Consider the following 27,943-nt stretch of genomic DNA (forward strand, 5'->3'; position numbering starts at 1 on the left):
ATTATAACTGAAGGATATTTTATTGAAGGCAGTGACTGCACAGGGGCTGTGTCATGACCTGCAGCAGAAAGCACCAATTTGGCTTCAGCAGGACTTCAAGCACTGACCCCAGAAGGTCACTGGGAATGCCAATATCCCAGTTTTTAAACTGGGATATTAAAGGTCAGTTGTAAGGAACTCAATTAGATGTAGTGAGGTTATTTAGGAGTCCCAGCCTGGCTTGTTCTCCTATGGAATCTTCTGGTGCATTGCAGGACTGAAGCAGTGGTTTCCACCAGCTTTCTCACTCTTTGGTATTAAGAGGGCTGTTTCCTTGTTTGTAAGTAATGTTCCTTAACCAAATCCCTTCCAAACAGAAACTCAAGAAAAAATAATTCATTATCAAACAAATAAAAATGTCTGACATTTTTTGTTAGTGGGGAGAGGGCTGAAGGGAACATTATTTTGCTCTTCTACTGAAAATTCAGGCAATGAGGCTGGGAAAAATATAGATAAATATTTACAGCAGACTCAGTAGCTGTCACACAGAGAGAAGCAGTGTTTGAATGGTGAAATAACTTCATCTGCAAAATGAACATCAGAAATAAGGAATACTGTCAGAGTAACAGCTAGGATTTCTGCAAAGGACCTGGGAATTTCTTTTTATATTTGTGTCCATCTGTGCAATAAAAAGTAAACCATGGAGGGCATCCAGAGAAATGCTGTGCCTTGAAGGAACTGTTTGGAAATATTTTTTTTTTTCCTGCAGGGGATGGGACAGTGAGCTGTCACAAATGCACTCTGCCTCCATACAGCATTACTGTTGAAGCGAAGTAAGCTGAGCACTAAAGTTGAAAAGAGACCTCTGCAGAAGACCTTGCTTTGCATGAGGAGTGCAACTCTTCTCTGAGACTTCATAAACCTGCCTGTGAGTGACTCATGTCACATATACACGTGATCAGAAAAGGTACTAAAACTGCGGCTGGTGGTTCTAAAGAAACATGGAATTGCTTCTGGACTTAGAAGAGTTATCAGTGGTAAATATGGTTATTTGAGACTCATTTACTGATGAGTAAGTCTAGTCAGAAGAAGTAGAATGAGTGTAGGTGATGTCCAGGTGACCCTAGCTAGTTCTTATTTTTGGCCACTTCCTCTTGCAGTTACATCCTTTCCCACTTGGAACAGTTTATTGTTCCCTACAACTCGGTGAAAGGAGACTGTAACCTGGTGGGGGTTGGTCTCTTCTCCCATGTAACAAGTGATAGGAAAAAAGGAAAGGGTCTCAAGTTGAGCCAGGGGAGGTTTAGATTAGATACTAAGAAAAAATTCTTCACTGAAATGGTTGTCGGGCATTGGAACAGGCTGCCCAGGGAGGTGATGGATTCATCAGCTCTGGAAGTGTTCAAAAAACATGTAGATGTGGCACTTGGGGAGATGGTTAAGTGGTGGACTTGGTAGTGCTGGGTTAAAGGTCCCACTCGACGATCTCAGAGGTCTTTTCCAACCTTAATGATTCTATGATTCTCTCATTGTATGGTAGAGCTCCCACCTTCTCACCTGTGATCTTAGTGGTTACTTATCCATCCCTCTAAAGTCATAATTTCCCCTTAACAAAAGGAGAAAATGCAACACACTGAAAAAACCCCAAAAATATCCCAAACCCAAATCAAAAAGACTGCAAAGGAATCAGTTACTGTGGGATTTTCAGAGAAGCCAGAGGGAGGTACCCACATTCCTTTGAAATCTCTAGGAAAGAAATATCCAATGTTCTTTGGACAGTTTGAAAATCTCAGCCTAGTGGCTGTTCAGTTTCTGAAAGTGGAATAGAAATAAAGAGAGGAACAAACAGCAAGGATCTGGCTGAGAGGTAGTGGAGAGAGGGGAAGAACAGAGATAAAAGAGGGAGAGAGCTTAAAGGAGACACATGGAAGCTGGCAAGTGCACGTGTAGCTTAAACGCTGGTGGTAGGTGGTCCATCTCACAGAATAGATTTTTTAATAAGGATCTGGTTTACTTTTACAAGCACAAAATCACCAGAGGCTGTCATTGCACAGCACAAATGGTATGTGTGGCCTGGCAAACCTCTGCAACCCCCTGCACATTTCTCCTGCCCACATCCCTGTGGGGTCCATGCATAGTGGGGCAGAGCCCCGTATGTTATATTTTGTTTCTTTTTTGCATTTGGTTCATTTAAGGATTTTACACTATTTTCAGTGGTGATAGAAGTCAGAAACTGTTGTTAAGACTCCGGTTGAAAGATGGTTTATCCTTGGAGGAAGGAAATGGAGGTGATTAGCTTTCAGGCTCCACAAGCCCTTGGCAGACTTTTGTGGCTAAGGAGAAATGACAGCCAGGAAAAGACTGCCAGTAAATGAGTACATATTCTGAATTTCATGCCAGATGGTCACTCACTTAGGAGTGGCTTTAGCTTTTGTGATAGCAGTAATGCACCATTAAACCTTCTCCAGTGGTTTTGTTACAGTTTGCTTGAGAGACAGCAAGGAACTGAAGAGAAGACAGCAGGGCACTGGTTTCTGTTCTGCCATTTTTTCTGGATGAGGCTCTAACTTGCAAATAACTGTCATGGTAGTGATCTGGAGGTCTTGTGGGTTGACAGCATTAAAAATCTTTACATCCATAGGAATATAGTACACATAGAAATTAAAAACCCAGCCCACCTAAAGGAATGTCTTCATTTTTCTAAGAGCTGACTGCAGGGAATGGACCCTAGTCTTCATTTTCAGAAGATGAATCCAGTTTTCAGAAATAGGAAAGAACAAATCCAGCACTTGAGTAATTGTATTCCTGCTTCCACATGCAAATTCCTGACAAGAGCTGACCTAAGTATGTTAAACATAGAATTGGGATTGGCTATTCAGGCGCTCCTCTGCAAATGAATGTTGCCTTTTTATCTTATAATTTTAAATGTGTCGATCTCTCCAAGGAAAAGGCGTTTGAAATTTCTGTTGTGAACTAAGAAAGAGTGGATAACCTGGCTCAGACGAAAAGCCATGACCCCAAAAGAAGACCCTCCAAATTTTGAATTCTTCACCTCCTCATGCTAGACTCAAGTCAGAATATTATTTCATGAAAACAGGTTTGTTTTTTCTTTTTAAACATGAGCTTTTCCATTGACTAAGAATCCTGGCTTGAGTTTTGAAAGATCAAATGCTGTGCAGATTGGGCTCACTGCTAATTTAAACACAACATCTAAAAACTAATTATCCAGATCATCATTAAGGATAATAGCCTAGTCTGACCAGAAAACAATTAAGCATTCTGCATTCTCTTGTTGTTTTTAGTCTCTGCAGAAAGTGCCTATCACATATACTGACTCAGTGGGGAAGGTGTTCATTGCTGATTTACCAGCAAAATCTTTTTTTCCTTAGTGGAAGGGTAATGAAAGAAATACAAATCTGACAGCAGGAGCATCATGAAGTGATTTGGCAGACAGCTGTCCAGACAAAAAAAGCAGGAGAGGGAGGGTGAAGGGAGAGGAAGAAAAAATATTGAAATATAAAGACAAATTCACAGGAGAGGAAAAAAAAAAGGCAGAAATAATTTTTGTCTGAATAACTCAGCATGTTTTATTTTAAGGCTAAGAAACTGCACTGTGGACTTTATGGTGTTTACAGCTCTCAGAAAAGGAAAAATGCTTGCCAGGGCTACATCTGGAAGCATGCAGCACCCTGAATGCTGCTTGAAAACACAGGGAACTGGGGTGCTGAGCCTTGCACACATATGCCTGGTGAAATATTTTGACTTTCAGCACTGGTATGGTTCCAGTTGTTACTGGAGCTACTCTGTACAGGTGACTGACTCTGAAATTGGGTAGTCTCTTCTCGCATGGCACCAAAATGCTTGTCTTTAATGCTTCAAAGTCCTTACAATTCCAGGCTTTAGTCTGCAATGTCTATTATTCTTGACAGGGATTTTCTTTTGAAACAGAACTTGTGACTGGCTATCTTAACAGGATGGGCAACAGGAGTGAATGGCTTAATTATGTCTTTTCTAGGACTTCATTACATCTTTTACAGGTGGTGTGAAATCTAGAGGAAAGCTAGAAAAGAGAGACTGAAGGAAGGCCAACACAATCTATGTCAAGAGAAAATAAACAACTGAATACTTTTTTCTAGCTGGAAAATGCTAGATGACAAGTCAAATGATTTGTGAAACTATTTTTCCGAAGAACTGTGTTAAGAAAGATCTTATGTTTGAAAAACTATTGACAACTCTAGGGAAGATCATAGAATAATATTAACTAAAAGTATTGGTTCATCATCCTCCATAGGTTTTGCAAACTGGATGACATATGGATTTGCATACAGCTATATTGCCATTTTTTACATGTACTGGATGAGAAAGTCTCTAATCAGGACTTCCAATTTCCGTTGGACAGCTGCTCCAAACCCAAGATTTTGCAATATGAAACATTTGTATACCCTCTCTTACGTATATTCGATGTGTGCTGCATCCAATCTACTGCCTCAGACACGGATTTAGCCTTAGGTCAATGATCACCAGAGACTGGCTTCAAAGGGACAGGCTGACAGATGCTGTGCAAGAGGCCACAGACTGCTCTAGAAGTGTGACCGGAATCCCTCTGGATTTCTGGGAGGGAGTGAAATACCTGTACCACTTCCTCTGCTCTAACCACTTTTATAGATATGTCTTTCAGGCTACCTCATATCTTCATGTCCTTTGGACACACCTGAATTTAGGGTGGACTAAGAAACACACTGACCACAAACCAAAGGTACAGCAAAAAGACTGTCAGCCCTCCACCAGTGGGATAGGGCAGTCATATGATGCTTCAAAATATTTTGCCAGCCTTCAGACAGTTGTAGCTCTGAGAACTGCTGAACCAGAGGAGGTACTTTACAGAATTGCTTCTTTTTGTTTCTAGTCACTTCTGGGACTCATTTAGCTTTTAGCATCTACAACAACCTACCATTTGCTGGTTTCATTTGATGTACTCTTTTGTCTGATTGGAAGAGACAATGAATAATGATTTCCTTAACAGTTTGTGCTGCCCAAGGTTCTGTAGCTATTATTTTTCCCCTTCAGATGTCTCTTTTTCAGCCTGAAACTTACTTGCTTTTTGTTCTCCAAGTGATCAGACCCACATAACTGATGAAGGATACATTCCTGCTCTGCTAGCTGGTCCACAGTGGACAAAACCACTCCTACTAAAGAAATGGCTGAGGTTCTGCTCTGCAGAAACTATTCTCCTGTGGTGTGGGTAAGGATTTGCCCTTATATTCCCTACTATGAATACACAGATGAGTTATACACTGGAAGAGAAAAAGAGATAAAATGTAATTTCTTTAAATTCTTCTGTGCTCATGCATGTCCTATGGGATCTGACCATGCTCCCAACTGATGAGATTTAATGCCTTCACAAGAGAAGCAACCAGTTCCCCAGTGTAATTCTGATTGAAAAGAACACTGGATGAACTCTTGGCCTATTTATGAAACAGGCAAATGAGGTTCTGTGGACTTTCTGTCACTGCTAGCATAGTCTGCAATACAAAATAACTCTTATTGCTGTTGACACTGGTGCAGTGATTAAGGCCTCTGCTCAGTCTGAAAAAGCATCCTACATTGAGTCTCTGAAAAAACTTCCTGCACTGTCAAGACTTGATGCCTTTGGAAACCTGCAGCTGACCATGAAGAAATAAGAGATGCAGGGTCTTAGTCTATGTCAGTCTGGGCTTAAGACACCACTCACTTGTGATTATGAGTCATGTGGACTGGCTTGTTTTATTTGACCCAAAATAACTGGATCACAGAATCACAGAATCATTTAGGTTGGAAAATATCTTCAAGATCACCGAGTCCAACCTTTGACCAATCCCAGCCATGTCAGCCAGACCACAGCACTGAGTGCCACATCCAGTCATTTCTTTAATATGTCCAGGGATGATGACTCCACCACCTCCCTTCCTGGGGAGTCCATTCCAATGCTTAACAACCCTTTCTGTGAAGAAATTCCTCTTGATGTCCAACCTGAACCTCACTTAGCACAGCTTAAAGCCATTTTCTCTCAGCCTTTCACTGGTTGCTGGGGAGAAGAGGCTTCCCCTCATCTGGCTACAACCTCCTTTCAGGTATTTGTAGCTATATGGCCTCCTCTTCTCCAGGCTAAACACCCCCAGCTCCTTCAGGAGGAGTCCTTCATAGGACTTTCTCTGTAGACTCTTCACCATCTCCATTGCCCTTCTCTGGACATGCTCCAGCACCTCAATGTTGCAGTGAGGGGCCCAGAACTGGGCACAGGATTTGAGGTGTGGCCTCACCAGTGCCCAGTACAGAGGTCACTGCCCTGGTCCTGCTGACCACACTATTGCTGATATAAGCCAGGATTCCATTGGTTTCTTGACCATCTGGGCACCTGGCTCATGTTCAGCCACTGTCAACCAGCACCTCCAGGTCCACTTCCCCTGGGACATGTTCCAGCCACTCTTCCTCCAGCCTGTTGCACTGCAGGGGGTTGTCGTGACCCAAGTGCAGGACCTGTACTTGGCCTTATTGAACCTCATACCATTGACCCCAGTCCATTGATTCAGGCTGTCCAGATTCCTGTGCAGAGTCTTCCTACTCTCCAGCAGATCAGCACTCTCGCCTAACTTAGTGTCATCTGCAAACTGACTGAGGCTACACTTGATCGCCTGATCCAGGTCATTGATATTAAACAGGTCAGACCCCAATACTGAGCCTTGGGGAATCCCACTAGTGACTGGAAGTAAGATAAGGATTTATTTTTTTTATTTTAAATGTCTGGTGTTAAAATGAAAAATGTTATGCACACGCAGCATGGCAGGAACACATATTCAGACACATTGGTGGTATCAGTTATGATTGATGTGAAAGCAGAGATCTGCGCTCAGAGTTGTAGAAGTGTCATAAAATGCAAAGTTCAAAATAAATACTAAGATTTTTGGAAACCTCAGAGGCCCTCAGCATACACCATAACTAGAGGAAGTGGACAGCTGCCAGAGGTTTGAACTACAAGTGTTTTAAAGAGTGACTCAAACTAATGTGAATTCAGTAAAAATCATACGCCAGATTGACCCCTAGGGTACAGTGACCAAGCTAAGACTTGCTTTATTGGAAAACTTACATAAGCAGTGGTTCTCTCACTGGAATTGCAGATGAACGACTCTCACCTGGGGGGGCTGCTGTGACTTACCTGTATGGAGACGCTGCTGTAGGAACCGCCTATGACTCCTGCAATGAGCAGTGGCAAATTCTCTTGGATGGCATACGAGCCGTCAGGGCACATGTACTCTGTTTCATCCACTTTAGTCAAAGATGCCCTGACAAACTCCAAAGACTGTTCTAAGGCATATGTATCCCTGGAACACGTGTCCAAGATGTGAACTCCAAGCTTAATTCCTGGCAGCAAGTAGTTGTCTTTGTTGATTTCATCAATAGCAAACAGCATGGCCTCCAAGCGCTGGATGCCTCGGTCTTCATTGATTCTCCCACATTCTTCTATCCCAGTGCCTTTTTCCTTGATTGGGAATAAGCCTCCTAAGACCAGGTCTCCTTCTATCTTAATTTCCTTCCTGACAAAGCTGTGGTCACTTAGGGAAAGGAAAATTCCTTTGGAAAATAAAGCTAGCGCAAGCACTTGGAGTCTGGTGAACATCTTCATTGGTCCTGTTTTAGCAGCTCTAAGAAACACTGGTGGGAGCAAAAGCACTCTTCAGTCCTTCTGATCCATTGCCAGATACGAAGTGCTGTCCCACAAGCCAGTGAAGAGCAAGCCAACAAGTCTTTCCACTGGACCTCTAAAGAAGAGATGGGAAGAATTAGAAAAGGCAAAAGGAGACAAAAAGATGTGAGATGCCTTAATCACACAACCATCCCTCCTTAAGAAAAACAAGACTTTTTTCCAAGAAAATTAAGGTAAGTAGATAAATAAGTAAGGGAGACATGAAAGAGGAAAATAAGAGACATGACAAGAAGGAGTCTCGTGTTTCATGCTTGCTCAGGGCATGAAGATGCTTGCAGCTGGACTTTCTTTAATGTTAATCACAGTTTGGTGCTCGGATCAAAGGGAGAACACAGCAGTGATGTGTGTACTTAAGATGATTTTACTCTCACTAAGGTCAGGACAGTTTGCAAATGACCTGAAAAGGAGAGAAATCAAACCTCCAAGTGAAGATCACCTTGTAACAATTCTGTAAATAAATACACATACACAAAATCTGTTTATGAAACATAAATGTCCATAGACTCCTTGTCAATGTATCTTCAAATTTATCAAAGTGGCTGCCTTGATCTCCCAATCCTGAAATAAACTATGTGGCAATAGTTAAACAGAACACTTTAATAATTTATTTCTGTACTTACCTTTTCCTTAACAGAGTATATACTACTAGAGTTGCAGGGTTATTTATAATTTAGAAACACTTAGCACAAAGAAATTGAAATAAGCAACAATTAAGATTTAACACTGAATAATGAATGAACATGCTTATTGCAAGGCAGTTGTTTATCCTAGTACAATTTCAATGTTGCTGTACCAAATTGTATGAAATTATAGCTTTTTATTCATATTTATTCCAACATTGTTCTCTCATAAATCATTAATGGGTCAGATTCACTGTTAAAGGTCTCTCTCTGCTATCCTAATAGTCTGAGCTGCAGACTGTCTCAGCAGAACTTTCCATTCAGAAATGTCAATAGAAAAAAGGCTTCCTCATCCCTAAATGATCTCTAAGTAAGCTAGTTTGTTTATCACCTGTGGTTTATTAAACAGGTCCAGAAAATATATTTTCTGGTAATGTTAAGTGAAGTAATGATGCTGAATGTATTCAGCAGTACTTTCTGTATCAGACTTAGTACTCTAGTTTACCAAACATTATTCACATGTATACAGGGCATATAAAATAGTGGTACTATCCCATTAGAAATCATTATTAGACAAAAAGGTGACATTTGTCACATAAATGGCTGTGTGGTTAATAATTCAGTTGTGTTGACTTCCATTGTTTTCATCACTAATCCACCGTTTGGACAAAAGCAGGACTTGGGATATTTTTTAATGCAACATCCATTTTATTTACCACTGTTGCTCCTGTTGCCACTGTATCTCAGCAAACATTTGTCCTTACAACATTGGCAAAATATTAGTTTTCCCTGTCTTACATGTGGACGAAAAAGAGGTACAGAAAGATGAAATAAAATTCTCAGAAGATTCTAAATTCAGATTTTGATTTGCTCGGCACTCACAATCACTATCAAACATTGGAAAGGTCAACTGTGCCCTGAACCCCCTGGTTCCAACTGAGGCACTGATTCTAAAAAACTTCCTAAACAAGTTCTTCCAAGCTTGTTCCTGAGTGATTTAGCTAAGGTCATCAGCACAACCAAGAATCAAACTTTGATCTTTTCCAGTGCTCCTCTGATACCTTAATCATAAACCTTCTGGCTTTTACATGAGTCTTTTATAAGGTCATATTAAAACAATCTGCTTTCAACAGCCCTTCAACACGACCAAGAACAACTGAGTTACCCAAAGAAAAGGCTTTAAAATGTGGCTCTCTATAAGGTTTTTTAAAACTGTCCTGGGACATACCTAGAGCTACAGTGGATTTCCCTCAACAGCAGGGAGGATGTTCTCATCTCCCTGACTCTTTCATAGGTGCTGGTTTCTGTAAATGGCATTGCCTTTCACCTTGCATCTCCTCCGTGTCTCAGGAATCTGTGTGTCTCTGATACATCAGCAAGAAAGGACAGAAAGGTACTGAAAATTATTTCAACACTGCACATGGACAACTGATTTCCCCAGCGAAGAATGCAAAGGATTTCTATGTTCTGTCACTTAAGCTTGTTAAGTGGTACTGCTGAGGGAAACCGGAATCAGTGATGGCACAGCAAGGGATCAGTCCCTGCAGAAGTCACGGGGCGATCAGAGGAAGTGAGGGTTGGGAACAGGCATGACCATTACGCTGTTTCTTCCTTGCCACTTTGTGTTGACAACACTGGTCAAGTTGTTGAAGGTGTCTAGGGATATGAAAGGAGGAGGTGCTGGGAACCCCATTTGGGTTGGAGAACACAGATGACTCATCCCCACAATCCTGCTCTATCTGGGGACACTGCTTGGTAAGGGGTGTCCATGGGTGGGGGCCACCCACTCATGCCAATTGTTTTACCCTCCCCAGGGCAATGCCTGTGAAGTCTTGAGCTTGTCACAGGGGCTTTGAGACTGCAGGGAGACACCATGGATGCAGAGTCCTGCTCCCCAGGAAAAACATCCTATTTTATGTGTTCAAATGCTCTCTTCATAAATGGAAGACAGTAAACAAAAACAGAGCTTAAGGTATCAAACAGGGCTTTTCTCCTTCATCAGACTGTGCATTGCTGCCTGTGTAGTGGCATTGCAACGTCCTGCTGAGGACCAGGGATGCTGAGCAGAGGGTGGGAGTGAAGCCATTAATGCATAGGGTGATTTGTCAGGGGAGGTTTCCCTTCCAGGCTGTGAGGGATGGATGCCTCCAGGGTTTCTCAGCAGTGGGACTCCTGAGGGAAGCTGTGAGACAGATTTGGGTGGTCAGTGAGCAGTGTCACTATGGTGACACTGAACAGACATCTTGGTATGGTGAAGACTATTTTAAAGCAGATCACAGAGATGGGCTTGCAGCTCAGTTCCTCTCCTGTTGTCTCTGGTGTGCACCCCCCACATGCTTTCTCTGCAGCTTGCGTAACTCAGGACTATATATACAAACATTTCATACCTATTCCAGGCTGATACAGCCCATATTCTTCCTCTCAAACATGGTGAAGATACCACTGATCATATCCTTCCTGAAGTGATTTCACTATATTGACCACTCCAATTGGCTTTTGCAGTACCATCTTCTACTAAAAGCATGTTTCTGGGGTATTTCAAAAAGAAGTCTGTGCTGATCAAGCAGAAGTTCTTTTATATTTTGTTTATATTTAAAGTTTTAACATCAGCTACAGGCACGGTTGTGTTGTTCTAGGTGTTAGTACTTAGTACTGTTAGTACTTAAAATATGTACATTCCTGCCCTATAGCCCTTGGATCCCTGGTGGAAATAGAAGTAGAGTCTGGGTGTAGAAGCAATGTAAATATCAACATGAAAAATAAACAGGCTGAAGGAGAAAAGTTTCCATGTCTGCATCAGAGGGTTTCTGCCAGCTTTGCTCTATCTGAACTTTAGCCAGAAACACACAGCTTGTGAAAAATCTTCAGTTGGCACTCCAGAGCCCCTTGTCTTTCCACCACCAAAAGTCCACAGGGGGAAGCTACACCTGCCCTTGGGGGATACTGTCAGCACTTCCCTTAGTGAAAGTAACTCACTTGTGTACAATAGCAGCCGTGCTGCTCTCATTGAAAATCTACTTGCCCATAGGTCTGAATCATCAGTTTTGGTGGATTATTTATCTGTCTGTGAAAAGTTGATTGCACAAATTTACTGTTTCTTGGTGTAAGTTTGCTTATTTAGTAAGGATGGACACATCCTTGCTTCTATGAAAGCAACTAAAATGAGAAAGAATGTCTGGGGTTTCTGTGTTCATTATCCCACTGATATCATCTCCAAAACTAAATCTGTCTTTCAGGGCTATATTCACATGGCAGCTCTGGTCCTCTGCAGGCCTTCTCTCTGCAGCTCACGGAGTAGGTCTACTCGTGCTGTTGGTTTAGAGATGAATTCTTATCAGACTAAGCATTTTCAGTCTGTTTTTCTATAGGTGTCAAACTCCAAAGAGAATTGCAGTTGAATCTTTCATTTAGCCAAATGACTTATAAATTGAACCTCATTGCTCATACATCAATGACAATTTTGTTCATGCCCTCCATCATACCAGTACCAATGCTTGGCAATCCAGCACCCAGCAGCCATGCATTTTCTAGTTTTCCAGTTATAAGGATGGAATGGGAAGCCTTAATGACACTGAGGCACTTCAGACTGCCTAGCTATTTTTCAACACCATTAACTAATGAATGGGACAATCTACATGACTGGGCTAAAACTCTGGAGAGGTTTCCTCTCTTCCCTACCATGTACTATATCCTAAATTTCCCACATTTGTTCCCCTTCACAGTGTTTTGCAGGGCTCATCTCTTTATGCAGCTTCCTGACAAAGAAGAGCTGACATGGGTGCCGGGGAAGATTATGTATAGCTTTGTTGTGGGTGGCTCCCCCTTGGCAGTTGAGGATTTATACTGCATTATTCAGAACTATAATGTGTTACTGTGGTGCCTGGAGCCATATGTCAGCTCGGTATCACCTGCTGTCCTTTGTAAACTTTCTTTGGAGGAGAACCATGCTCAGTGTAAGGTCACAGAGGAGGTTCCCACCACACCTGTGCTCTTGTGGCATTTTACAAATACTGAAGCTAATAGTTTCATCAATAGATTTTTCTCAAAGGTCACCCATCAGAGAAGTATCTTTCCCCAAGCCCTTGCTGTGCCCTCCAGATTTCATCTTAGGGAAGCGAATTTCTAAAACAATTCCAATTTCATCTCAAAATTCTGGTGCATCTTTCAAGACTGACACAAGAAGCTGAATGCAAAGATTTCTTTCTCTCAGAGATCATGGAGAACTTGCACAGTAGCATAGATCATCCAACACATTCATCACATTTATATGTGCCCTAGCAGAACTTGACCTTAATGCCTGATGAGAACTACACTGAAATATAGCATGTGTTATTTAATCAGAAAGAAAGTGATAGACAAGCTTGAGTCTCCTTGCCAATTATAATTAGAGACGTCGTCACCTCTGGAAGAGAAATATTTGTAAAGTAACCCAAACCTTGCAGTGACAGACCTGTGCCAAGCACACAAATTGCTCACATCCTGATTTTGGCTGGCTGAAATCGGGTAGCTTAAATCAGGACATAAAAGAAAACAAAGAAACAAACAAGCCCGGGAAAAGTCGCAGAAAATGTGGTGAGGTGGAGAAAACAAATAAATTTCTACTATGGAAATGGAGAAGTTCCTTCATGAAATGTTAATCAGTTGCTGACATATAATTTTGCTGAAAATCAATCAAAGTGCTTTAAATTTCAATTGTTTGCTGTTGTATCTCAGATTTTTTTTCTTTCCTTATGAAAAATGACAAAAATGGCTTTCCAAGTAAGTGATTTTGTGAATTTCATTTAATTTTGAAAACACATACAGGAAAAACATTAATTAATGCAATTACCAGCAGCATGAGGCTACAAACCATACAAGTTCATGCCATGCCTACTATACTGTAAAAGAGCTTGAAAAACCCTAAAAATTTATGAGAAATTTCAGTATAAAGACATATAAAGCAAGAGATTATATGTCAGTGTAGAAGTAAATCACCAGTCCTAAAATAAAAACTTATATTCTGTTACTTTAGAACAAGAAGAGAAATTCAGAACACTGTGTTACTGTTTGTACTGTGTGAGCATCAACATCTGATGCTTTATGTTTTCTACAATGTCAACATACAGCAGATGCCCAGCCCTCTCCTCAGAGATCTATGATATCCTGTTTCAGAAAAAAAAATTAAAATATTAATCAGGCAGGAAAACAGATGTCTCTTGCGTATTACTCTTTAAGTTTCCAGATATTAGATAACTAAATTTTAGATTAGAACTAGATGTATTAATTTAGCCTGGTGGGGAACAAGGAGCTCCTGAAGATCACCGGACCTTAATATGGTGTGGAAATATGGGTCTTTGTTACTTGTTAAAACACATGAGAGCATTTGGCACCGGCTCAGTCCTTCCAAAGTGAGCTCGGTCTCAGGAGAGGGAGTTACAGTGAGCAGACCACCAGAGGCAGAGCTCTGGGTGAGGCCAGGCAGGCTCCCAACTCGTTAGGGTTTCTCCCTGCTCTGACAGTAAGTATGTCCAAGTGCACTGAGAAGTCCAGCTGTGAGCCCGAGGCTTTGTGCCATCTGGACAGTTTGTGGTGTAATGATCTTGATGTAATGCAGGGTAAGACCTTTGAAAGTCCCACCATCTTTCCTTCTGTCTTCTTTGGATTGAGCTGAATCTTACTGCTTTTTGTCCATCTGCTTATTTCTTCCAGGCATTGGTGACAGCTGAAAGCCCACCAGCAGTGACTGCAATGAACAGGCAAGTGCTGTGTGCTTATTGATTGTATGGTAGTTGACTTTAGTCTCAGCCTTCACGTGTGGTCCCATAAAGACATGGAAAAGGAAAAATGGGAGTATAAAGCCTTCGGGGACAAAGGAACAGCTGGCTTCTGTGACCTGTGGATGTCACAGCAATTATTCCTGCTTAGGTGGTGTGGGAACACCAGCACCAGGCTAAGGTCAGCAGTGTCAAATGTTGGGTGAGAGAGGTGATGGCATAAGTGTGGGGTAGTCTTGCTCAAAGTAAACCATGATGTTTTCAGTGTCATGTCCTGGGATGAAATATTTAGCTAAGAGAAGCTTTAAAACTTGTGCTTAATGCAAGTGAGGCTTAACTAAGTGAAGTTAACACCATCCAAAGCACAGCCCCCTAAGGAGTATCTGTGCATTTAGTCTTTAGACACGTATTTAACCTCTCCCTCTTAATTGATTCTTAAGCATCTATTTTTTTCTGCCCACACAGAGATCATTGCTGCTTTGTGCTCCTAATCACTTCTCAGCTCTCTGCAATGCCTGCAGGGTTTTTCTTGAGGCTGGATCTCCCCGTGAATCTGTGTTCCAGCCGAGGTGCTCTGCCTGGGCATTCTGGGCTCACTCCAGAGTGAGCTGCCAGATTTCAATCTTGCCATTCTGCCAAGATGTTTCCCTCACACTGTGGCAATACAGAAAATATGGCTGAGCCTTTGCATATGTGGAGGGCAGAGAGTCCTTTGTCATTATTGTTTGTGTTGAGGCTCAGTCTGGCTGGCAGCACAGCCAGCCTCAGAGTCACACCAGACTCACAGAGCAGCAGAGTGTGCACCCTTTCTTGTCTCTGTCTGTATATGGGGTGACTTCTGCATGCAATCCTGGCTTAGACCCCAACAGCAGCATTCAAACCTGGCTTGGTGCTGTCCACATTACTGGTTAGGATAGGAGAAACTGAAATAGCAAAGCTGATGACCAGCAGTGGGCAAAGTCCCCTCTGTGGCTGCTTCTCCCCACCGTGATTTAGTGATAAGTCAAATAAAAACCTTACCAGACTGGTGCTCCCATCCCTGTCTGGTCTGAGCTGTATCTCCCAGTTTGCCACAGCAGTACCAAACACTCAGCTGGAAATTTTCCAAGTTAAGATGGCTCTTCCCATTTGCTGATCGAGGCAATATTTCTGCCTCTGACATATTCACTGCAAGCACCTCAGAGCAGGAGCTGCTGCCTTGCCTGTGGCTGTGGAAGGCTGAACTCTTGTCTCATCACCACTGCCGGTTCAGTGATGAGATTCCATATGCCTAACTTGCTCAGTAACATATCGCAACATTTTAGGCACTTTTGACCTCCTCCAGGAGTATCTCCTGCCTATTCTGGTCTAAAAAAGACACTGGGACCCCCCCAAAGGCATGAAATTATTTCCAATGAACATGTAGGTGCTTGCTTTGGGGAGACTGGTTCACCTAGCATTCACAATCTGAGGTCAAGGTAGGTGCCTGATTACACAGACAGGGTTTCACCTACTGGTCCCTTGTTTTGTCGTGCTCCTGGTAACAACACAAAGCATTAGAAAGGAATCAAAACATGGAATGAATGTTCAGGTTTTTAAAGAAAGAACTGTTTAGCAGTGGACTGTAGCTTTTTGATGTTTAGTTGTTTTTCTTTTTTTCTTTTTTGTTTTTTTGAACATAAAAAGATTAAAGATTTAACATCAGTAGCCTCTGTTGAAACGATCCTTCCCTCCTCCACCTCCGTCTACGCCCTCCCCCCCAGAGCCCAGACGGGTAACTCTTCCATCACATGAATGTTACCTCCAGGCTGCAGCATTCAGCCGAGTGTGAAATCACAATTAACGGAGCAAGTGTTTTGTAAGTGAGCAGAGACGGCCACAAATTACATCCTCCTATTAGCTGATTTTAGAACAACACTGTTGAACAGCTTCATGATTACTGGGCTGTGGCGTGTATTAAAAAAACATTAATAAAACATAATTGATTGTGAATTCTGCTTACTGCCTTTATAGTTTTAATCACAAAAGTCTGAGAAGTTTGTTGGAAACAAAAGCTGCCCTCAGCTATTTATGGGAACTGGATTGTACTAAAAATTTTACAGAACTTTATTTGCAGCTGTTGTAAATCAGTAAACTACTGAAGCCTATGGAGTTTTCTGACTGATAGATTGCCTTTGCCTTTTTCTTTTCCAGTCAGCAAAGAAAGGCACAAGACTGACTTACCTCCACCAGCAAGTACCCCTGAAGTGGGAACAATATTCTCGGTCTGTCAGACCTGCCATGCACTAGGCATGTCCTAAGATGCAAGTAATGTCACCAATAGGGAGCAGGAGCTGGTGGCTTCTATTTACTGAGAAACAGGCAAATACAGAGCTATACTTCAAAACCACTCACATTTATGTCTTTCTTTTGGGCCCCGGATTGTTTTCAAAGCTTAAATCATGTATTCTTACAGGAACCTGGAATGTTAATTCTGATTCATGACCCTGTCTGGGCTCATGGAGGGACAAGGTATGTCACAAAAGTTTATGGCTACATTATGAAACTTGGATGCCCTGCTATGAATTTATGGACTTTAAAAAGGCTTCTCACAATCAGTCAAATGTGGGACTTTGAAAGAATTTGAAACCCAGCCAGTGACACAAATGGACTGCTCTTCTTCATCAGGTATCTAAATCTCACTCTCAGGCTGAGAATTCCCAAAACACTTCAGACACTGCCTGAACTTGATCAAGGTGATGCTTAACTCCACACATAAGCCAAATTTAGTCAGAGGAAGATGGACCTCTGCCAAAATCCTCAGGGAAATAGGCTCAGGGAGGTGGGCAGGATCTTGCCCTAGCTGTAACTATTTAAGCAGTTTCCTCACCCCACAGAGAGGTGGCATGAAGTGAGGAATAAACCTTACAAGTTCTGAATCTCTCCTGCTGTGACCACTAAAAATGCTAGTGCTAGGAGTGTTGAAAAATCTTAGAAGTGCATCTAAAATTAGGTAATATAATGCCTGCATTATTTATTGACTTTTTTTCAGCCTGTGCCCTGGAAAATAAACTTGTATAAACAGTGGGAGTAGATTGCTGAAAAGCATTTCCTGTTAAAGAGCTAGCGGCAAGGGTTATTTTCAATGAAAATAAACCAGAGAAAGCAAATTTTTCTTGTTTCTGCAAAGATTTATCTCATGAAGGCAGCAACAGACATGCCTTGTCTTGACCAAGGGAGTGACTTCTACTGCTAAGAAATGAAATGTATGTCAGTTACCACTCAGGCTCATCTCAGTTTAGTACTCAGCTCTTTGCAGAGGCATCCTGGAACAAACAACTCCAACCTGCACCAAGCTTCTCTTCTTCCCATACCACCTGTCCCTCCCTCACACCTGATGTAAACTGCTTGCTTGGCTCCTTTCATGCAGCTCCACAGCAGTGTATGTACAGGCAGACATATATTTTTATGAGAAGAGCCAGAACCTCACACCCCCGACACATTCACTGCATTCTCTCACTCTAAATGGCCATTGCTATGGCAACAACAGCTTAACTCAAAATTTAGAGAGGCATTTAGCACAAATCATGAAAGAAGAGATGCGACACTGGGTAAAGCCATGCATGGTTTCATGGTCCACTGTGGCTCTATTCACCGATTGCTTCAGGACACCCTGGGGACCTTGCCACTTGTAGTCTGTCACCTTCTGCCCAGCATGGTGCAGGAAACAGCTTTCTCTAACACTGGCTTTGTCTTTATTCTTTTCTGTGCTGACAGTAAATGGCTTTTCAGCCATCTGATCGGCCACAGAACTGAATTTGCAGTCCAACCAGCCTGGTCCTCAAAACCTCTGCCAGAATAATTCATGGCCTGGTAGTGTGAGCAGGGAATTCCTTGCTAATGAAGGGAAAGAAAGACACAGGCCCTATTTAGAGTATCTGGAACAGTGCTAGTGTTCTGCATCAGCATATCTGGCGGCAGATGAAGGCCCAGCTGAGTTGTAGGATAAAGCATAGTGCATGTCTGTGACACTTCTCCTTGCAAGGAGCTGCTTTTTGGTGCCAAATCTCAGGCATAGTGACAAAGTAGAGGAAAGACAAGCATGAATAACCTCAACGATTCCTAGTGAATCCATGTCTTTCTAAAACCTGTGCAAACTTTGTCCTGTGTTCTTACTTATGGCCACATTTTATATAAGCCAAGATGAAAGGTCTACAAGGAGAGGGATTTTTTGAAGGGCATGAGAGGGAGTAGATTTACAAAAGATCTAGAGAAGAAATTCTTCGCCATGAGGGTGAAGAGACACTGGAGCAGGTTGCCCACAGCAGTTGTGGACTCCCCATTGCTAGAAGTGTTCAAGGCCAGGTTGGATGGGGCTTGCTAGGGGGGTTGGAACTAAATGGTCTTTAAGGCCTCTTCCAACACAAATCATTCTATGGTTATTCTGTGACGATGATCCTTTGCTTTGGAAAAAGCACAAATTGGCAAACACTATTCAGAGAAAGTTCATGTCTAATTTTAGACATCTAAAGTGAGGTTCCTTCTTTGGGACCCAAAGCTAGGCAGGATGAGCCTAGGTCTTAACTGTGCTCCTTTCATTCCTCACTAGAGCCAGACAAAGGGTTTTGGTCAAGGAAGAGTTAAAAATGCTTTGCATGGATGTTTGCATAGAGGCTTATTATTTCTTGGAAGGTACAGTCCACAGTAAGGATGTACTCCTGCCTCACTCCAGGAGGAGTTAGATCTGATTTATTTTGGGACAATCAGGACTGGATATTCTTTCTGTGTGGCCTGTGTGCCTTCTAATAACAAGCTCTCTTGTTATTACAGTTCTCATTGCAATCTAAGATTAATACTTGTATCCCAAATTTCACCAAGGCCAGCATGAATGAATAACAATCCCATTAAAGAATTCAAGAACTGGCCAAGAGTCACTAGTTGTATTTGTTAACGAAACTGAACCAGAGGTGAGGATTTCATTGCTTTGCTTGTACTTTCTGGCTTTGATCAGGGAGAAACTTCATGTCTGCCAGCATTTCTACTGACCACAGGAAGGCAGAGCCATCCACATGGCAGTGGGCATGCAATGAAAGCCATTTTGTGATAATTGCCTCAAATTCTCCTGTCAAGCAGTGACTGAAAAATGAGAGCTGAGAAACCACAAGACCAGGTGCATAAAAAAAAGTAGGTTAGGAATTGTACATGCCAGATTGTGAACCAGACTGCACTCCCCTCAAGGGCATATTCTTCCAGTTCCACGGCTTGTTTCATGGAGAGGAAGATGATGGAGAAGAACTGTCTCTGGAGATTGTCTCTTTTTCCCGGGGCTGTGGTGTTACTCCACGCGCCAGTGCCATGGCTCTGGGAGGCAAAGGGCCCTACATCACACGTGATGAACTGCAGAGGTATCTTCGAGCAAGGAGAAAATTCAGGAAACAAACAGCAGCCTTGGATGTGGTTCTGCTCCAGCAGTAGCTGAGCAGCAGCTCAGGGCGTTGCTGAGCCTGGGGACAAGTTCTGGGGATCTCACTGAAAGTGCCTGGGAAGAGGGGAATTACACAAGGATAACAAGCATGGAAATGTGAAGGAATTTGAGGGGAAATTTTGAAATTCAGTTTCTAGGGCAGATAGGTTTGACAACATCCTAGACCTTTAAGCTACATGACAACTTGCAGAGAGAAAGAACTTCAGTTCCCTGAGTTTTAAATTGAATGACCTTATGTGCTTTTTAGGACTATCACATTAAGTTTGGCATCAAGCAGTGAAATACCCTCCCTTCATGGCTCAGGCCCAGCTGCCTTTCTCTCAGGAAAGCAAAATCAGCATGGCCAACATCTTCTGCCTCTTCCTATTCCACAGAGGAATGAAAAAATATACATGGAAAACAGGAGAGGCCTGTGAAAGCAGGTGACAATATTTAAAATGGGAAATCCTGTGGCATCTCTCCAATATAAAATGAAGACAACACTTGAGTAACAGCCTACTCTTATCACAGGCTGCATGATTTTAGTACATCCTAGTGGGTTGTAGAAGTGACATCTTCATTTGCAATAAAAAAGTGTCAAAGATTGCCAGTACTCCTGACCAGAGGAATTCTCACTGGTTTAGATAAGCCACTGACTGCTTTGACTGTGCCCTACCTGTAGCTTTCCTGTCTAAAACAAGTCTGCAAGGCCTGACATCAGGGTTTGCTGAATTCAGAGCCAAGCTTTCACTGATGTCAGTCAAACACAGGTTATCCCCAGGTGACATTCGTGTTCCAGTTTGAGTGTTTTCTTTCTGACATAGTATAAGACCAGGGCATTTTATTTTTTCCAAGGCAGATACATTATCTGGCAGTTTCCAGCTGATGTAAGATAGGTTACAATAGTGATACAGCCTATCTATGGAAAGTCTCTTTGCCTGTGGTTTCCTGCAGGGGGGTTTTTTGGTGTTTACTATGTGGCTGAGCTCACTTTTCCGCCTTTCTTTATCAAGGGATTTTAATCTCATTCTTCATTCCTTTATTCAGCCACCTTCCTTTCCTCAAAAGGAAACCTGTAAGAAATTAATGTCTTCAAAGTCTGTATTTTGTACGATTTTGTTGACACTGGCTAGCATTCAGTCTTTATTGGAATTGGCAGTTAATGTAATTGCATAAGCCCTATTTCCTTAGAAAAACAGCCTTCAAAAGATCAGAGCATGCTACAAGAACTCCTCTATCCTTGCAGTGTACCAGGCTCTAACTTTTACACCTCCCCTGTTGTTATGTAAGCCAATAGCACAGCTTTATTCCCAGAACTTGTCAGTTACAGAACGTGATTCATCTAATATACTTTAGACATTACAATAGGATGAAATAAATTGCACACTACTGTATCTGTTTTTCTCCATGGACAGTGACCAGGGACTGTAGAACTGGACAAAGGAATTTTCTGCTTGGAGTGGACTCTTCAGACTCTCATTTAGTCAGTGAGGCCAACATGGCCAAAAGTTGTTGGCATGCAACTCATTTCACAGAATCACAGAAGCAGTCAGGCTAGAAGGGACCACAGTGGATCATCTGGTCCAAGCTCCCTGCTCAAGCAGGGTTATCCCAGAGCACATGGCACAGGATTGCATCCAGATGCTTCTTGACTATCTCCAGTGAGGGAGACTCCACACCCTCTCTGGGAAACCTGTTCCAGTGCATGGTCACTGCACAGGACAGTTCTTCCTCACATTCAGGTGGAACTTCTTGTGCATCAGTTTCTGCCTGCTGCCTCTTGTCCTACTGCAAGGCTGAACAGGCTCAACTCCCTCAGGCTGTCCTTGTAAGAGAGATGCTTCAGTCCATCATCTTTGTAGCCTCTGCTGGACCCTCTCCATGTCTCACTTGTACAGAGGAGCCCAGAATGGACACAGTATGTATATGTGGCCTCACTAGGGGTGAGTAGAAGGGCAGGATCACCTCCCTGGATGTGCTGGCAATGGTTTTCCTAATGCATCCCAGGATATCATTGGCCTTCTTGACTCCTGGGGCACATTGTTAGCTCATGGACAGCTTGTTGTGCACCAGAACCCCGAGGTCCTTTCTATTTTAGGCTGATTCACACCCTACATTCTATTGACAGTATTGATGGAATCCACATATCATCACTCAGTTCACATGAGACATCAACAACAAAGAAATCTAGACAAGATGGACTCCCCTTCATTCTCTCAGATGTTCAGTATAGCAGAGGACTGGTCCCTCTGTCACATTATTTAGATGTTATCATGCCCTGGTAGTATCAAACCTTGTGCCTTAGCATTAAAAGCCCTCCTCTGTGAGTAGGAGCAATACCATATGAAACAGGGAGAACTCACATTTTGCAAATCCATCCTCTCTGTGGGCAGTGTTTCAGTTTCATTCTGGGATCATTGATTTGCTAGCTTTGAGCTGTTTCCTTCATCAAGCCCAGAGGATAAGCTTTTTTTGCACTGCATCTTTCTCTCTTCTGTGGCTAATGCTAGTTTATTCTCCTTCAAATCTTATGTAACGCTTTTACAGGAGGATACATCTGTGATATGCTCTTTGGCTGTTTTTTTGGAAAAAATATGAATAAACCAGAATAAACTGGAAGATTGTCAGTGTATTTTGCAGATTATCTGTGTTCCAACTCTACTCACAGGAAAATGCAAAGTCGATTAAAACCCACCAAGTGTAATAAATATGTTTTTTGATTCTGTCAGCATGGCTAAAGATAAAAGCTAACGGCAAATCCATAATACATTCATACAGATCAAATGATCTATCAATCCATAAGCTTGCATTCATGACAGATAAATGCTCTTATTATCTTCATAGCATGCCCCAGTTAGTCCAGCATGAACTTGGTGAGTTAACTTGGCACTGCAGTCAGGGTGTTGGCATGCAGGAAGTTTGTTTGTTACAATAGCATTTTAAATGCTGAAAGTTCCATTTCTTCAGTCTGCGGACTGTTCCTTTCATTGATTACTGCTCAGCTCAGCCCTTCACCAGCTCTCAGGTGTATCCCACTCCTTGTTCCCAGTTACGACCTCCTTGTGTTCCTCTTCCAAGCCTTCCCCCTCTTCGTGCCAGCAGCTTCTTTCTCCCTAGTTATTTGTACACTGAGCCTCAAGCAGAAAACACCCTACATTTCCATTCACCTAGGGCTTGAGACAATCATATGATGGGAAATATTTGAAAAATTTAACAAGAGGTACCACAGTCAGAGAAAACTTACAATTTTCAAGATAAATTCAAGAATTTGTGTCAGTTACCAACATGACACTTTTGTCTGGTCCACTGGTATAGTGAGTCAGGGGTATTATAAACTTGAACTACGTGTTCTCTTGTATGAACAGACTGTTTTGAGCTAGGACTGTAATCACAGGGAATAAAACACTGCCTAATGCAATGGCCAAATCAAGTACCAGTGAAAGAGGCTCCATTTGTGTCAATCATAGTTATCTTGTTGATGGATCTGTCCCATTGTTAATGTTAAAACCCTTTTTGTTCTCTTGTTCCAGCTATTCAGAATTATTTATTCATCCTGAATGAATATTTTGTGCTTAAACTGAATCTTAGAAGCTTATTTAGAACCACTTAAGAACTTAAATTAAATATGAGTGTAATGTGGAGAGGCATAGAAATGAAAGATCCATAATTTTTCAAGTGTAAAATTAAATTCCTCCCTCCTTTCCTCTCTGATTTGATGCATCTAATACAAAGTATATGGAATTTGAGTAGGTGTACTAAGAAATTCTGAGAGTTTTGATAGATACCTGCGTGTGAGAGATACACGACTATTGGAGGTCCACAGAAATATATCAATTGATCTATCTTTTCTGATAGAAGTTGCAGATTTTCTCCATTTACATTTAAAGGCCAACAGTACTGACTTATGAATTTTTTCCTATTTTATCTATTGCTTCTCAGGACCACAGGGAAGAAATTAAAAACTCATCATCTGGCCAGCATGGAGGCTCAGAGCTTTGATGGTTTCAGCTGTTAAGCCTGCTGTTTCACAGAACCCATTTTTGACTCCTAGATCTGCTTCCCAAATCAATGTGCTCTTGTTTGGTTGGAAGCAATACAGTTCCAGACAGAGTTAGCAGTTTATAAAATTTCCATCAGCCTAAGCATAGCAGTGAGCATATATGTGCATACATGCATGTGGGCTTTGTTGCTGTTTTCAGCATTCAGGAAGCAATTACAGGAGAGCATTAGCTGTGCTTCAGTGCATACTGTGAGTCTAAAGTAATGGCATGATCTTCATTCAGGGACCAAGAGTGTCCCAGATGGATCAGCAAGGCAACAGGGAAGTAAACCCACAAAACAACTAATTTTCTCTAGGTTACTTCTCTGTTTTGAACACCTAGCCCTTATGCTCAGAAATATTTTTTTTGTGGAGTTATGAACAGCTCTCTCCTTTTCAGCAGCTGAATGGGTAAAAAATTTTTTTATTTCCCCACAGTTACAAATCCCTTTGTTACAGGGCATAATGCCATCCCCGTATTTTAGCAATGAGAAGCTGTGGAGAAAACAAAGTATGGCCTGAATCAATGGCAGAAGAAGCAAAGACTGCTTCTTTCCCAGTGTCAGCATAAAACTCTCAGAGATGATGAATGTCTAAGAACAATGAAGAAAACATGAAGCTGTAGGCAATGGGGTATTACCTTCAGTACAGCCTAGTCCATATGCAAGAAAAAAATGGCTCCTGTTAAAAGACTGATACAGCTGCAAAAAGTAAACACCATTTAGGTTACCAAAACACTTTTTCAGGTCTTCATCATCCAAAGCTAATTTGTTTCCCCTCAAAAACATCCATTGAATTCCCAATTCTCTTTACCAGTGCTGCCTCACTTAAACTAGACAACTATGGCCACAGCGCTAGTCCTTTACAAAGCTATTTGTCCATAAAGATAATTAATTTCAATGAGGAAATGCATAGCCAGCAGCAGAACCAAGAGAAAAGAGCTCTATGATAATAGGTCAGAACTACTTAAAGTGCCCTGAATACTCATTGTGTTGTTGATGAGAACGAGCAAACCCTGGCATTTTCTATGAAGGTGTCCTTCAGCACTTTTTGACTGTATGACAATCATCTAATTTAAATACTGACTACCCCAAATCTCAGAAAAACTAATGTACATCACATATTTCCCACACTCAATTCATTAAAGCACGTGAGTTTTTTGTTTTTTGGAGGTGGCTTTGGGCTCACAATATAATACACAAAATTCCCTTCCAATTGTCTAGAAAGTAAACAAGCACACTGAAATCTGTTTCTCGTCTCATCTGTCTTTGGCTCACCTCTTTGTACCTATAGAAAATAGAGATAATATTACTTTGTGACCTTGCAGCTGTGTCCTAAGGATTAATGCTTGCGTTACATGCTCCTGCAGTGAAGGGCAGTCGGGTCAGTGAGTACACTCTGTTCTCCTTTGCATGGAGGTAAATTAGGTGTGCCTCTGATGGCAGTAGAAATTTGGCCCCATTGGATGAATCCCATGATCTCCAGGCTTTAGATAGATTCATTCAGCTGGCACCATGCCTCAGACCTAACTTCAGTGTTGTGACATATCTTGCAAGGAAAGGTATTTTTGGGTTGTGAGAGAGTATATCGATAGGTAAAGCAGGAGCTAGGGGCATGATGGTAAAACAGGAGATACTCTCTGGAGAATTATATCACCTGCTCCCTCTAAAAGAACTGGTAGAAGGACCATTCAATAGGGCATGTGGGGTCATCTCTCTGCTGCTAGCACATAGAGAAAAAATCCTAAGATAGCAGTGTTTCTGGGGCTCACTCTCCTTTCTGGGCACATGAAAGTTCCTTAGGAAAATCCCTTGGGATTTTCAGAGAATCTGGGTTTGGCTGCTGCTCCAAAGTGCTTTCTGGAGAGCCTTTCTAATGGTTGTGTGGAAGAGCAGGGAAGCCAGCTGAAATATGAGGGTGTCAATAACGCCTATTGAGTCTGAATTCCCCTGGGCCAGGGCCCAGGTGTAGACAGACGCTGTAGGCAGAGTGCTTGGCAGGCTGACTCTGATTTCTGAAGCCAGGCTTCATCCTACAGCCATGAGCAGGGTGGTGCTGGGAACTCCTCACTGCACTGAAAATAGCAGCCCAGAGCTCATGCTGCAGCCCACGGTGTGCTGGGGGATCTGGGCAACAAGGAAGCCCTCTCCCCAAGCAACCCTTAGTGTATCATGCCTTGACAAGCACCAGCTAAAACCTCAGCATATACTAGTCGGGCAAGCACTAGTTATTATTAGTATTAATTATTCATGTATTTCCATTTTATTTAATAACTCAGTTACAACTATTCATATTACTGTCTCCTTACTCCAGCACTTACACAGACTCAGAGGGCAGATGATAAATACATTTAATGCTCCCTCAAATGCAAATGTTTTTGTTTGTTTTTCAATGTTTACTTGCTTGACTGGAGCATTTCACTTGAGCTTCATACCCCAGTTAGTTATAGCAGATTGCATGGTGGGACTCATGCCTGGGTTGCTTTACAACACCAAGATAAATACCGGTCTGAAGCACTGTCATGAGGTCAATCAGGTCTAAGATTTTAAATGCCAAAAGACTTACAATTCCATCCTGACAGCCCCTCTGCTCCTTCTCATCTTTTCCCCAGCAATAAGACTCATTTAAAGCTTTAAAATATGGGAAGCAGAAAAGGAGTCATTAATTTTACTTGCACAGCAGCATTCACACTTGTAAGGCTTTGAGAGCCTCCTTAAACCCAAAAGAATTCAGATAGCCAGGGCAATGAATGCGTACCAGTACTTGAATTGGAAGGACATAGTTTTCAGGGCTGAACACATATTTTTGTCCTGCAGGAAGCTGACAGTGATGAGAGTATGTAGGATGCTTTACTACCACATTCACGTGATGCTACTTAATTTCCCCACTCATCTTGTTCAGCATATTCCCTTTGCATTTCTTAAATCAATAGAACTGCAGCGAGCCAACAGGTTATTTCAGTATTTTGTAGGATGCTCTGCCCTTACCACCATGCTTAATACCTATTGTTTTTGGTAAGGCAAATAAACTCCTTAAATGTTATATTTGCTACTTAGAAGGAAGTTGACTGTGTGTTTTGGGGGGTAAGAAATTCAATTGCAGAAAGCTAAACATATATGCGTGGAGCTGAATGCTTTTGGAAACAAATTCTGTGGGCTTTCATATTTGTATCACTGTCATGATTTTGGATGGAAAATGGAAAACTTGTGATGAATGCATAATAGGCCATTGCATTTCCATCTGAGACAGAAGGAACGTGCTTACTTCTTCGGAAGGGAAGACAGATGAAGGCAGGCAAGCTGCAGAATAAAACAAGAATTAAGTGATAGCCTCTGGATGATCATTGTTCTGCTATCTGTTCATTATCTGTCTGGGTGTAGGTAGCAAACACCACATGAATTTAAATAAAACCCATTACTCACACTCACTTACAGACGTGATGATAGGAGTTGCTTGACAGGTCTTACACAGGAAACTTGGATGTAATTGAGCCCGTTGCTCTGTTGATTCTCCTCCAGCAAAATTCTCTACCTGTGCAGGAATATTTTAAGACCTCACTAAATTTGACGGAGTGTTAGGGTTTTTAGCTTATTTGTGTTTTGTGTCATTATTGGGTGCCTACAATAACAGATGGTGAAATCTCCTGAGTAAGCCAAATGCCAGTGATTTTCCTTACAGGATGTCATGCAAAAACACTAACAGCTCGGTTCCTATTAGTACTAGAAACCGATGGGCCAGCTCCAGCACCTTTTAAAATTCCTGGATGTGTTTGGATCAGCTTCTTGACACAGCTGAATGAGGCAGACAATCTGCTTTTAAGACTCCTTTAATGCTCCCAGAGTTTCTGCTGAACATCCTATCAAAAAGGCTAAAAATCTCTCTTAAAGAGCACTTTCTTTTTAGAATACACAGGTTCCTTTAGAGACAAGTAAAGTCAGGGAAGTTTGCAGGTGAATTTAAAACACCCATTTGTTTTTTACTTCTTGAATCAGGAACTTCTCACTTCTGAGTGGTTTGTGTTTGCTGGCAGCAAACACTTATAAGATTGCACTTGGCATAGGTGACAACCAGCTTGGCCAGGCTTGTCTTTCCTTGGTCTTTTCCCTGTGTCTCTTGCTGTGCCGTATTGAAGGAATATTGCTTAATGGGTATAATGGGATATTTACATCTATTTCATGCTCCTAGAGCTGTCCTAATTGACTCTTTTCTCTCATCATGATTAACTTATCATCTGCTGATCATGAAATCTCAATAGAATTCATAGTTCTCTGTCAAGTGTGACTGTAGGGACATTTCTCCCTCCCTGTAAGTCTCATACTCCCCACTGGTGATATGAAAAATGTTGGAGTCCTTTCACCATATTCATGGGCTTTGAGAGTAAGTTTGGAT

The 27,943-nt window shown here is 41.9% G+C and overlaps 1 protein-coding gene across 6 annotated transcripts in view; it reads right to left on the reverse strand.

Annotated features, from left to right (window-relative positions):
• Positions 1–27,943, reverse strand: part of GRM3 (glutamate metabotropic receptor 3) — a 102,226-nt gene that overhangs the window by 36,929 nt on the left and 37,354 nt on the right. The window contains exons 2-3 of one of the 6 annotated variants that reach the window (XM_042053513.1): positions 26,987–27,085; positions 7,172–7,775 (exon numbers count right to left, since the gene is read on the reverse strand). The exons of 1 other annotated variant lie outside the window; for it this stretch is intronic. In XM_042053513.1, the coding sequence (XP_041909447.1) occupies positions 7,172–7,639 (468 nt within the window). In that variant the 5' untranslated portion in view covers positions 7,640–7,775; positions 26,987–27,085. Of the gene's footprint in view, positions 1–7,171; positions 7,776–26,976; positions 27,086–27,943 lie in introns of all 6 variants that reach the window. 4 more of the 6 variants (XM_042053523.1, XM_042053496.1, XM_042053534.1 and 1 more) reach the window with 4 other exon arrangements.

Source organism: Corvus kubaryi, unplaced genomic scaffold (assembly GCF_017639235.1).
Source record: "Corvus kubaryi isolate FWS band 111438036 unplaced genomic scaffold, C.kubaryi_AGA036_p1.0 135, whole genome shotgun sequence".
Taxonomy (NCBI): domain Eukaryota; kingdom Metazoa; phylum Chordata; class Aves; order Passeriformes; family Corvidae; genus Corvus; species Corvus kubaryi.